General features: G+C 36.3%; 1 protein-coding gene across 8 annotated transcripts in view; it reads left to right on the plus strand.

Annotated features, from left to right (window-relative positions):
- The window catches only part of ARAP2 (ArfGAP with RhoGAP domain, ankyrin repeat and PH domain 2), a 235,134-nt gene that overhangs the window by 154,741 nt on the left and 66,715 nt on the right, over window positions 1–13,678 (plus strand). For 7 of the 8 annotated variants that reach the window (XM_062213241.1, XM_062213242.1, XM_062213243.1 and 4 more), the window contains 3 exons: window positions 7,159–7,241; window positions 8,342–8,377; window positions 11,601–11,664. In XM_062213241.1, coding sequence (XP_062069225.1) covers window positions 7,159–7,241; window positions 8,342–8,377; window positions 11,601–11,664 — 183 coding nt within the window. Of the gene's footprint in view, window positions 1–7,158; window positions 7,242–8,341; window positions 8,378–8,627; window positions 8,674–11,600; window positions 11,665–13,678 lie in introns of those variants that run through there. The other variant, XM_062213246.1, reaches the window with a different exon arrangement.

The following is a 13,678-nucleotide window of genomic DNA, read 5'->3' on the forward strand; positions in this document are numbered from 1 at the left end:
TAAAAATGTGCAACATTTGTCAATCTGTGTAGTAACAATAGCAGGCTCACCAGAAGATTTAACTAAGAATGTGAATAGGCAAATCCCAAAATGAAATATATATATATATATATATATATATATATTTATAGTACAAATGAAAGCACTTCAAAAGCATGAAGTTTATTTTGGTACAAAGAAAATTTGAAATCTTGCATATGATAAATCATCAATAAGTTCATGAAAATTTCATATTACAAAGAAACCATGGATTTCAAAAATTTTGTGCTAAAACAAACATCTTTTAATTCTATTTTCCATGAACATTTTAAAATACCTTAATATATTGGAACAGTGGCTCAGATCCAGAAGATAAATATTTCTTCCAAATCAACAACAAGGCAACCAAATAAAAATTATGCAAAGGATTGAACAGAATACATAAGGGAAGGTGTAGAAATGGTCACTAAGCCATTGAACAAAGGCCAATAACCATTCAACAAAAAGTGATCAATATTGTGTCATTGGAGAAAGTAAAACTCTGAGACACTATTTAATACCTACTGGTTTCACTAAAATCTTAAGAATGAACACCCATTATTAATAAAGATATAGAATAATTACAATCATAAATTATTGATGGAAGGGTAAAATCACACAGTTAACTGTGTAGATTTTGGTAGTTTTAAAAACAAAGTTATTTGTTTATCTTCCATATGATCTAGAACTTCTAAATATTATGTTCATAAACACACTGGACAATATTTTAGTAAATATTTTACATAGAACTAGAAGACAACAAACAATTTGAAGCCTCCAATACAAAGAAATCAGAAATGTTTAAGTAGAAGTAAATGCTACTTACCCTTGAATGCTCATTACATATTGTATGTATATAATGGAAAATTGTCTCCCTCTATCCCATAAGCACACATAATTACTAGTGTCAGTTAAAAACTTTTCTTGTGCTAAGCAGTTTTACTCATAAAAGCTAAAGCTTGGACATATCCCAGATGTCCAGCCAAAAGAGAATGGTGTATTTATGCTGTGGAATCCTCCTCAACAATAAAAGTGAACGAATAACTGTGCTTGCAGCAACATTGGTGAATTTTTAAAATTTTATTAAAGTGGCTTGATATAAAATAGCACTGTATGAGTCTATTCCTAAGCCTGAGAACAGGCAAAATCATTATAATGATGATAGAAGTCAGAATATATCTGAATTGGGAAGAAAGATTACTGTGGAACTTCTAGAAAGAAGGATCAGCAGAGAACTTTCTAGATGGAAATGTTCTCTATCTTGTTTGGGGTCTTGGTCATGTGGTTGTATACTGTACAGTTACATCTGTATATTGAGACTGAAGTAGTATAGAGGTGTTTGGTTGGAATGTAGAAAGGCAGTCAGCAAGACCTGGAGAACCCTTCTTTTGTTGTTGAATTAATTCACTTGAGTAAAAGTTACAGACCTTAAGTGAGTATCATTTCATGTTGTTCTAGCATGGAGATATAAACAGAAAGACCAGATTAGAACATCTTTGTAGATGTTATGAGGAAAGAATAGCTGGACAGCTTTCCAAAGCTGCAGCTCCAAGTTTTTGTATGATCTGTTGACCTCTCCAACAGTTTAACCACTCTCCGTGTATATTCCATCAGCAGGGAAGCCTCCATGTGATGCGAATGAATTTGAGTTGCATTTCCATTTTGTATGTGCATCCCATTGTTTTATTCCTTCAAGGACAATGGGATGGCCAAGCAGAAGGATATTCTTCTGCTCCTATCCTGAATTTAGAGAGATGAATTCTATGCTGTACTTCAGCTCCCACTTCATTATGCCACTGGACAGACACAGAAGGGAATGAGCCTGGATGTCAAGTGTGTGTTATTATTTGTTCTAATTCTTCAGTTTTATCAGGAGAGGAATAGCCGAGTTTATACAAATAAGTCATGTGGTTATTTGTGGTTCTGTGAATGAACCACACGAAGTGGTAAGGTTCATGAACTTCAGATTTGCATTTGGGAAAGTAAAGGGTTGATTTCTCAGCTGATTCTTCGGAACTGCATCGCATTTAACTTTGGTATTCTGCGATGGGCCATCCGCATTCTGCAGCCTGAGTTCCTGAATCCAGGCCTTTCCACCTCTCTTGCAGTATTTAAAAATCAACCTGAACTTTTTAGTCCCATCAAGAAAGTAACAACTTCCATTGTGTTGCAGCAGAAGATTGCTAGGAACAAGTAGTAGTAATAGCAGCATAGTCGTGACAGCTGTAGCTAACATTCCAGGGGTTACAGTGTGTGAAATGGAATTCTCTTTACTTTGCTTGGATTATGCCATTTTATCATTCCAACTCCAAGAAATTTGTACTATAACTCTTCCCACTTTGCACATGAAGAAATAGAACAACACAGATATTATATAACTTGTAAAAACTCACATAATGAGTAAGTGATGGAATCAGAATTCCCAAGTGTCAGATGTGAAAGGCCTTACCCAAGAACATACTAAAGAAACTTAATAAGCTCACGTTATATTGTGTGTTTTGATAACAGTATTTTATTTAGGGAAGATAAATTCGTTTCACTGAAATTGTCTCAAGCATTTTAAAATGTGGATATATCTAAAATTTATGATTTTTTAAATGATGTTTTTTTCCTTTGTGCTAATGTAAACTTTAGTATTTGTCAGAAAGAAGCTTGCTCACAGAGAAGTGGCTCTTACAGATGTGTTGTTTCTATGACATGAGGGATCTCACATCTCTTGACAGAATATATTTTAAGAATTTATAGCATTTTGAAAGAAGCATCCAACTCAATATAAAATAATTCATATTCATTAATAAGCAGTGATAATCTCTAGAGTTTGTCTGAGACTGTGTTCTTTAAGGACACTGAACAATTTTAAAACATCAGAGTGGCCAAAGAGTATGGATTTCTAATCTGAATATTAGGTGTATAACAGCTTTATTTGCACATCTGTCAGAATAAATTAGTGCAAATAATGCTTTATAACAGATGAGGTCATATTTTTACTTTAAACTAAAATAGCTATTATTTTTTAACATACAGTTTTATTTTCTTGGATACTACTTCATGTTGCTGATCTCTCCCTGTTATCATTGATGCTAAAGTCATTGTCAATGTTAATTTGTAAAGTGGTTTTATAGTAAATAACAGTAAACTCCTCCAACCTAGTTAAGTAAAGATTTGACTCTGGTTTGGGCATTTGCCAAGGTTATATGTGTGCTTGTATGTATTTGGAAAATGAGAAAGGAGTAGAACTCACAAATTGCAGAGTGTATTTAAAGAGACTTTGTGTTAATTAGAGATAATTTATGAATGCTCATTAACAACAAATTAGAGTAATACACAGGGGAAGATATATTTTGTTTTGTAAGTTTTCCCTACATGGAAAATGTTAATTAAAATGTTTTCAGACTTGATTTACATAAAAGGTAAGAGGTTTCAAAGAATATTAACATTACTCTATTAATGATGTGAGAAAAGCAAATGAGTTTGGGGGATGACATTAAAATTTCATGTATTAATAAGAAAACTTTTTCTAGCTACAGGAATAATTTTTAAGCAACTCATCAATTATCTTAGTTTAATTCTTTACTTTGAAATACAGTAGCTGAGGCCGGCACCGTGGCTCACTTGGTTAATCCTTTGCCTGCGGCACCAGCACCCATATGGGTGCCAAGTTCTAGTCCTGGTTGCTCCTCTTCCAGTCTAGCTCTCTGCTGTGGCCCAGGAAGTCAGTGGAGGATGGCCCTGCACCCACATGGGAGACCAGGAGGAAGCACCTGGCTCCTGGCTTCTGATCGGCGCAGCGCGCCGGCCGTAGCAGCCATTTGGAGGGTGAACCAATGGAAGGAAGACCTTTCTCTCTGTCTCTCTCTCTCTCTCTCACTGTCTAACTCTGTCAAAGAAAAGAAAAAAAAGAAAAGAAAAGAAGTACAGTAGCTGAAACAGTACGTCACAGGCATCTTAACACTTTAGTATACTGAGCTTTTTAGAGAAATTCTCTAGTAATTGCATACATCAAGAGATGATTGTATTGAGCCAACAGTGAAGTTGTCTTGCCAAACAAGATTTTCTTTTACATAACTTTCCATTAGGGTCCTTATACTTCCTGTTTAGGCATATGCAGTTTGAAGATTGAAACAGAAAAGGCATTTCTATCCACAATTACTGATCTCCTCCCAAATTATCTCATTTGTATTCCTTTGTACAGAATATGGCATAACGTAATGAGCTGTCTGCCAGGAGAAGATTTGGGGGAATTTCTTTTTTTTTTAAAACTTTTATTTAGTAAATATAAATTTCCAGAGTACAGCTTATGGATTACAATGGCTTTTTACTCCCCATAACTTCCCTCCCACCCACACCCCTCCCATCTCCTGCTCTCTCTCCCATTCCATTCACATCAAGATTCATTTTCAATTATCTTTATATACAGAATATCGATTTAGTATATATTAAGTAAAGATTTCATCAGTTTGCACCCACACAGAATATAAAGTGTAAAATACTGTTTCCGTACTAGTTATAGCATTAATTCACATTGGACAACACATTAAGGACAGAGATCCCACATGAGGAGTAAGTACACAGTGACTCATATTGTTGACTTAACAATTTGATACTCTTGTTTATGGCATCAGTAATTTCCCTAGGCACTAGTCATGAGTTGCCAAGGCTATGGAAGCCTTTTGAGTTCGCCGACTTTGATCTTATTTAGACAAGGTCATAGTCAAAGTGGAAGTTCTCTCGTCCCTTCAGAGAAAGGTACCTCCTTCTTTGATGGCCCGTTCTTTCTACTGGGATCTCACTCACAGAGATCTTTCATATAAGTCTTTTTTTTTTTTTCTTTTTTTTTTGCCAGAGTGTCTTGGCTTTCCATGCCTGAAATACTCTCATGGGCTCTTGCTAGAAACTCTCAGTCTATTAGCAGAAGTTCTTCAAAGTATATTCAGTCCTTGGTTTATCAATACCCTGTAGCTATAAAGACTATACTGCAAGCACAGTATTTCTCATTCCAAGATATGCCCCTTCATCTTCTTCCAAATGCTGAAATTGCTGCTTCTTACTCTACTCTGCTGCCTCAGATGCAACTGTATCTAGGGGAATAGTTGTTTGAACTCTTGGAGAAGACATGATCTGTTTTAACCTCTGACCAAAATGGCCAGGAGTCACCACTGCTGCTTACATTGCTAATAGCTAGTTTTCCTCCCCTTGAATATATCCTATGGTATGGTATTTGCTGTTATACTAAGCTACCTCATTTTTCTATAATGGGCAGGTCAAATTATTAAAATGTTCTTCCTTAAAAATTTAGGAAATAAACAGACCAAACAATTAATGTCCAAAAATCAATTCTCAGTTGGAAATAAAAGTGAAAATGCTGAAACTTATAATAAATGGCTTTATTTTTTAAGATTTATTTATTTATTTGAAAGGCAGAGTTCAGAGTCAGAGAGAGAGAGACAGAGAGAGAAGGAGACTGACAGAGAGAGACAGAGAAGTCTTCCGTTCGCTGGTTCACTCCCTAAATGGCTCCAGCAGTCTGAGCTGGGCTGGAGCTTCTTCTGGGTCCATTTGGATTTGGGCCATCTTCTACTGATTTCCCAGGCCATGGCAAAGAGCTGGATCGGAAGTGGAGCAGTCAGGACTCAAACCAGCTCCCATTAGGGATGCTAGCACTACAGAGAGCAGCTTTACCTGCTATGCCACAGTACCAGCACAAAGAGATGGCCTTAATAAGAAGTAAAAAGTCAGTTTAAGAAAATTACATAATTCACTGACAGAAGTTAATGGATGTTTAGTCTACTAATGATGATATATAGCTTATTATAATTTTAGATTCTGAAAGGAAATTATTTTTAGAATTTGACAAAATGATTAGATAATACACCTCAAAGGTTAAATAGATAAGAATAACTTGCAAACACTTTTGGGGCAAAAAATAAACTAGTTGTGAAATATCTTCCCAACAAATTATTATTGTTAAATAAAGCTAAAATAGCTTAAATAATATAATCCTTGTAAAAAAATGAACAGAACCAACAAGCATCTCTACAAATGCCAAACAACAAACACACTAATTAAAGAAACAAGAATAAGGAAGACAATTGATGCCCCCAAAAGAACACAACACTTCAATACTAGCTTGTGAGGATGATGAGATCAAAGAAATGCAAGAAATGGAACTAAAAAATTGATCATAAGATTGCATAGAAATAATCAGAAGCAAATTCAGGAACTAAAATCTGTACAGGATATGAAATAAAATTTCTCCCATGAAACTGAGATCTAAAGAGAAATCAAAATGAAATGAAAAATTCAATAGAACAGATAAAAAATGCAGTGGAGAGCTTTAACAACAGAATCAGTGAAGCAGAAGAAAGAATATCAGACTTAGAAGACAAAGCACAGGAAATTATACAGTCAAACCAAAGACAAGAAGAGGAAATTAGAAAACTAAAAATCACTGTTGGAAATCTACAGGATGCTATAAAATGACCTAACATATGGATTCTAGGATTTCCTGAAGGTGTGGAAAGAGAGTAATGATTAGAAGGCCTTTTTAGTGAAATAATAACATAATAATACTACTATCTGCTCATGCAAATTCAGTCTGTTCCACATAATTTTGAAGTCCAAATTGTACTGAAAATTATATCTCATTTAGTGATAAATTCTCCCACAGTCCAACCTGAAGACATTTCTATCTTTTATTTATTTAGTTTACAGTGTATGAAATGTCATGGATTTCAGCACAGAAATATGAACATATTCGAGTACAAGGTGCTGCCCAGACAGCAGGGGTGGTGTGATGGAGTTACCTAACATACAGCATATGCATCTTGTTATATTTTTAAAATACGAAAAACACATTAGCTCTCATGCACATCTGCTCCCAAATGTTACTGAATTAAGGATTAGGGAGCTGTTCTTCTGTAAGTTTGTATATACCTACACACATATTTATAAACATACATATATATATCTAAAGGTAAATATGTTTGTTTACGTTGTGATTAAAATAGTCTTTGTTTACTAAAACTTGGTACTCATGAAACCTTAGAGAAACTTAAAAAGTTCTAAACACAGTTATTAACACTCAAGAGAAATAAAATGTATGAAATCTGTTTAATTAATATTATTTTGTTTTCCTTACAGAGTAGTAAACATGAAAAAATGTTTTCTCTCAGCTCCATGAAGTTTTATCTTGGGGTGAAAAAGAAAATGAAGCCTCCAACAAGGTAAAGTTGGAAATGGAAGAGTTGTTGAAAGGAAAACACAAGGAAAAGTAAATCTGTTAAAGAATTTAGGGCTCAGAGGCATGAGAGGTATTACTGACAAGTAAGTTTTAGGCAAATTCCTTTAAGTTGCTTTGACTATGGTAGCGGCCCTAATGCAGATCAAGGGATGCTTGAATAGATGAGGGGAGGTGATGTCCCCCTGAGACCATCGTCACTGTCCTGCTTGGTTACAACCTCCTCTATGGGCTGCAAGTCCTCAGAAAGCTGTCTCCTGTGAAGGACATGGATTCCTTATCAGTCACATCACAACGTGGGTGCTTATGGAATGTTCCAGGCAATTGTACTTGCAGGAAAGAAAATCCTGACCTATGGCCTCCTGGTGCTTGGTTTTTTTTTTTTTTTTTTTTTTTTTTTTACAATATTTTGTTCCTGACCGTCATTTAGCATATTTGTTGTACTGCATTTGACACTGAACTTGTAACAAATAAATGGTACAGAGGATGTGGACACTGTTATACACGGTGTGTCTTGTTAATACTTGATTCACTCCAGCATTCAATTTATACCATAATTTATCACAAATTGTTTGACAAAGTAAATTTTGTAATAATACTTTTCTTTAATCATGAAGCATCATGTTAATGAACTGTATGTGGTCCCTTCCAACATTGTGTTTACGAAAAATATTCTCACGTTTCTGTTTATACTTAATTTTTAAGCCCAGCATATATATTTGTGTTGCAATTGGCAAGTTTTAAATTTCCTCCAGTATCAGTAGGTCAATATATATGGGTATTTTATCTTGGCCATTCTCATAGACATTTGAATTGGTATCTTAGATTTCTCTCTCTGCCCCATTAACATCCCAAGACTCCTTTCTACCTCCTTCCTTCAACCTGTATAAAATCTTAAGCCAAATCCCTTAACATTTAGCATTTACTTCCAGCTAAATAATATCCCATGAATTATCACTTGTGGAAATCTGTTCTCTTATGCATCCCCACTGTTAAATCCCACTTCCTTAACATAGGATTTTATTTTTAATCATATAAAATTTATCAATTTTAATATATTTGTGTGTTTTTTCCTATTTGATACAGTTGGGGATTGACTGCATATTCTGACAAACATCACTGGTAAGTCAACAACTGGCAACTTTTGTATCTCAATATTGGTCACCCTTTAAGTAAAAGAATCCCTTCAGTTTGTGTCAGCCAGAGCTATAGAGAGGAAGCGTTTGACCTAAGTGAAGTTAAAGTCTTTTCTAAATATCTTTAGTGGAAGAAGAAGAAAATACAATGTTTCAGTTGTCAGTCTGTCCCAGTCCCTATGTCCATCTTATTTGGCAATACCTCTTAAGAGAAGCACATCTGATTTGTTCCATAGGTGCTAAAGGATTGTGGAATCCAGCTTTATGTGTTAAGTAGGCAAAACTCAGTTTTTAAACACAGATAAAAACTAGCTAAGGTAAGACTATAAGGAAACTTATCCCAGTTTCAAACCCGTTCTTTCTATATATGTGCCTCTACCCATTAATATTACAAGTAGCCTACGGGTATCCCCAGGGATTCTTTTAAATATCTCTTGCTGCCTCACCTGCCTTTGCCTAATAAATCACTAGCCCATGCCATATCAGTCTCTTCATTGTCCCCTCATCCACCTGCTCCACTCTGTCCTCAGAGCCAGGTCTTCATTCATCTTCCTAGATCATTGCAAGAGTTCTAAGTGTTCTTTATGCCTCTGATTTGGCTTTTGTTTTGGGTACATTCTCCACTCAGTTAGCAAAGGAGACTTTTCAACCATGTGTCATGTTTTTCTCTTACATGAAAACTATTCTGTGAATCCAGTCAACTGCAGTATAAAGTGCAGGATTATTGGCAAGGCAGGTCAGGTATGACTGCATCAGCTTCAACTCCAACAAGCTTGCCTCCTGTCCATCATCTTGAGCTCATCATCCACTCCTTGCTGCTTTGTATCTACTTGTGTAACATAGGTGCTTCCTTTACAGATTCCCCCTTCTATATGCTATGCTGCTCCCTCCACTCCTCTCGGGATGTCCTTTCTCTTGGACGATCCAGTGGAATCATCTCTCATTCTTCTTTCAATCCACACCTGCATGCCTCAAAAACCTTATCCGATAGTTCTCACCTCTCATCACTATTACTTCTTTTTACCAACAGTATTTTTTGGTATATAATTAAAATGACATGTGTAGGGAATAGTACTTAGACAAGAAAATATACAGGGACAGTTTCTTCATGAGACTCTAATGAACAAAGCAAGCATTTGGGGGAAATTTTATTTCTAAAAGTTTTAAGTAAATCATTTTTAATAATATAGGAATATGGAATATGAAAACTATTACCATATTAGAATGCTCCTTATGTAATTCTAACATAGGTTACAAAATTTTTCTCTTCTACAAAGCAACTTCAAGGCTATTCCCAAGTCTGCTGTTTCTGTTTGTGCTCAATTTTATTTTTGCTTTCACTCACTGTGTTATAACTTGATTGATTAGATGCACAGTTACCCTAATAGACTATGTTAGCCTTAAGGATTCCTGTGCCTTGATGAGTCTACTTAGTAAGCCTGGAAATAAAGATTACTGAATCCATGTTACTAGATATGTAGTGGTTTTTCGTGTAATTTATTCGTCATGAGTCTGTGGATCTTAGTGTTTATAGTCTTAACAATGGGGACTATGTCTCAGCCTTTTAAAAACTTCTCTTAAGAGAGTGTGCACTTTAAAAACTTGTCATGGGACCCCAAATCTCATTAAGCTGGGTGATAAAAATCTCATCTTAAGTGCTAAAGTGATCATATTAAGTGTTAAAGTGAATAGATAGATAGATAGGATTAAGTGTTAAAGTGAACATATAAATAGGATCAAGTGTTGGGTACTTATAATTGACAATTAAAAAGGAGAGAACATTCCAACATGGGAAGCAGTCTTCACAGAAGACTCATAGAATGACAGTTGCTTGAAGTAACACTCTGACCATAGAATCAGCCCTTAAGGCTTCCTGATCTGGCTGAGAAACCCCTGAGAGCATTTCAGGCATAGAAAGCCAAGACATTGTGACAAAAAATATTCTATATGAAGGTTCTCTGAGTGAGATCCTAATGGAAAGAAGCAGCCATCAAAGAAGGATGTACTTTTCTCTAAAGGGAGGAGAGAACTTCTACTTTGCTTATAGCCTTGTCCAAATACTGATGGAGTTTGTGGATTCAAAAGGCTTCCATAGCGTAGGTAGCTCATGACAAGAACCTTGGATGGTCACTGATGTCATACTTAAGAGTGTTAATTGTTAAATTAACAACAGGAGTCACTGTGCACTAACTCCTCACGCAGGACCTCTGCCCTCAGTGAGTTGTATTATGAGAATTAACTGTGATAGTTGTTCTCAAACAGTTTTTTTGTGTATATGTGCATTTGTATGTAAATTGTTGAAATCTTTACTTAGTATAGAGTTGATCTTCTGTGTACAAAGTTAAATGAAAATGAATTTTAATGGAGAATGGGACTGGCAAGGGGAGAGGGAGGAGGAGGAAGGGTGGGAGAGTGGATATTGGTGGGAAGAATAACCATATTCCTAAAGTTGCACATATAAAATTTGTATTTCTTAAAAATATATTAATTAGTTAATTTAGCCAGTGCCATGGCTCACTAGGCTAATCCTCCGCCTGTGGCGCTGGTGCCAGTTCTGTACCAGTTGCTCCTCTTCCAGTCCAGCTCTCTGCTGTGGCCTGGGAGTGCAGTGGAGGATGGCCCAGGTCCTTGGGCCCTGCACTCGCATGGGAGACCAGGAGGAAGCACCTGGCTCCTAGCTTCAGATTGGTACAGTGCACCGACCACATCGCGCTGTCCGTAGCAGCCACTTAGGGGGTGAACCAATGGAAAAAGGAAGACCTTTCCTTTTGTCTGTCTGTCTGTCTGTCTCTCTCTCTCTAACTCTGCCTGTCAAAAAACTTTTTAAAAAATTAAATATATATACCGAGAGTGTGCACATATGATTTTTTCTTAGTTTTAGAATTTCTAGGGCAAAAAGATAATTTCTCATCATGTACCAAAAAAAGCAAAGTGATATGTTTCCATCTTTTCAAAAGTATTGCTGATCACTTTGTAGGAGCTTCCAAAGTCTTACACTGTAGTTTTTTTTTTTCGAATAAGCATATTTAAGCTATTATTTATGTATTCTATACTTATCAGATTACTAAAACAAGTTGCATGGAAATAATCCATTTTTGATAGCATTCATCCATTAAACCCAAAAAGATTTCTGATCACTAAATAAAGCATACACTGGAGAGAATTCGATTGTCCTTTTGATTACATGTCTTATAAACCTTGTTTTGCAGGCACCTGTGTTGCGACAGTTCACAGACTCAGATTGAGTGGATGGCCAGTATCTTTATTGCTCAGGTATGATGTCTGCCTCAGCTCTTCAGTGGAATATAATAACTTGGTTTACAGGAAATGTTAGTCAGGCAATGATTTTCAAAAAAATTTTTGTAAGAGTTTGAGTATATATAATTGGCATAAACATTTATTCTACCATTCATATTTATTTTAAATATGTGAAAAGTTTATTTCATCCATTACTCTGTGCACGAGAGTTTATTTTCTCTGTCACGGCTTCTTTTTGACACTGCAGTGCAATGGGTTACTAGCTTATAGAGGTGTGTTCTTTAAGGTGATGCAGAAGGAAAGGGGCTTATCTCAGCTGCCACCATGAGTTCCTCGGAGCTCTTCATCAGGAAAATGCCCCAGTGCACTTGTGCTTCCCCTCCCCTCACGTTTACCTTTCCAGAAGCAAGGGCAGGAGCCTACATTTCTTTAGTATCTATTGTGCGTCCTAAGAGTTAATTTGGTGTCCTTGCACCCAGCAAAGTCTGGCTTTGCTCAGTCCTGCAGGACACAGGTCTCCTTGTTGGTTCAGGATCATACTTCCGTTAGCAGTGTAAACCCAGGGTTGTCATAGTAAAGACAATGCTTGTACTAAATTCCCCAGTCTCCTTGCTAGAGGAGAAGTCAGTCATTCAGGGAAGGGTTAAATCGTCCTATTAATTGGATTGGTTTATTTCACCACTTTGTCTGACTGAATTCCCAACAGCACTTCTTTTGCAGACATTGAAATTCATTGGTAACGATTAAGTTGCCACTCTTTATTACCAACGAGGTACTTTCCTGTTTCTCTTACAAACAAGAAGTTAACTCACCCCAAAATTTAGTCCTTATTTGTTTTGAAAACAATCTTCTCTGTTCATTTAATTTATTAACCTTTCCAGTGGTTAATAAACACGACTCTTCTCAGCCTGTCTCCATTATTACTACCTGGGAATACAATTGGAGAAAAAGACTGAGTGCTAACTTTTTAAAGACTTTTCTTCTTTTTGTAGCTCTAAGATATTCATATATTCAAAGTCTTCTTAAAACAAAATAGATTGGAAGTATCTCACTGAATTGAAACTGTAGAGCCAAAAGCTATTACAGTGTCTGTGGCACAACAACACATTGATATTCTTGTTTTTGTGATTGAGGTCAGTAGTCTCAGTAGTTGAAACTCAAGGAATGAACAGCTTCTATGACCAGGTTATTTCTTCATGCCTCATATGTCTTTCCCTGGCCTAGTCCCAAAGACTTAGCCAAGTTCTGTTTCCACTGTTCGTTTCAATTTATGGGATTATTTGCCTCTTCTTTTAAGATAATCACCGAGACCCTTGTTGATTTGAGGATTTATAGCTCATTTCTAGAGGGAGACAGCAAAGTAGCAAATGTTGGTAAATACATGAATACACACATGTAGACACACTCACATACACCTATACACGCATAACAGGAAGTTCCCTGTAGAGAGAGTTCTTTCCAATATGCCAAGGATTTTGTAAAAATTATCTGTCCTCTCCTCTGCCTCTGAAGTCCTCTGGAATTCAGCTTGAATAGCATAGTCTCAGAGAAGCTTTCCCTGGCTTCCAGACGAGTTATGCCTTCAGGCTCGCTCTCTTAGCATCCGATGCATTTCTACTACTGTAGCACTACTTTAGAAATATTTGTGTCTGAAGTTATTCCTGTCTGCCTCTCCTATTAAAACATGCACTCCAAGACTGGAAGGACCCTGTGTGTCTTACTCAACTCTTTTTACACAGGAATGCCTTTTACACAGTGCACATTCAGTTAGAAAGTAGGAAAGAGGGGAAGAAAACAAGTAACCAGGTAAAATTACATATGGGCATCAGTGTGATAAAATAATGACTAAAGTAAGGTGGGAAGAAGAGAGTATGATTGTCGTCATTGAGAAGGAGCCTCAGGGAATGGCTTTCTGAGTAGATGAAAGGTAAACAGAGACATCTCTGAAATGAGCAGTGGATCAGGACCCCAGGAGGGTCCATTCCAGGGATAGGAGCCAGCAGGTCTGTTGCTTAAGATACCTGTATGA

Source organism: Lepus europaeus, chromosome 16 (genome assembly GCF_033115175.1).
Source record: "Lepus europaeus isolate LE1 chromosome 16, mLepTim1.pri, whole genome shotgun sequence".
Taxonomy (NCBI): domain Eukaryota; kingdom Metazoa; phylum Chordata; class Mammalia; order Lagomorpha; family Leporidae; genus Lepus; species Lepus europaeus.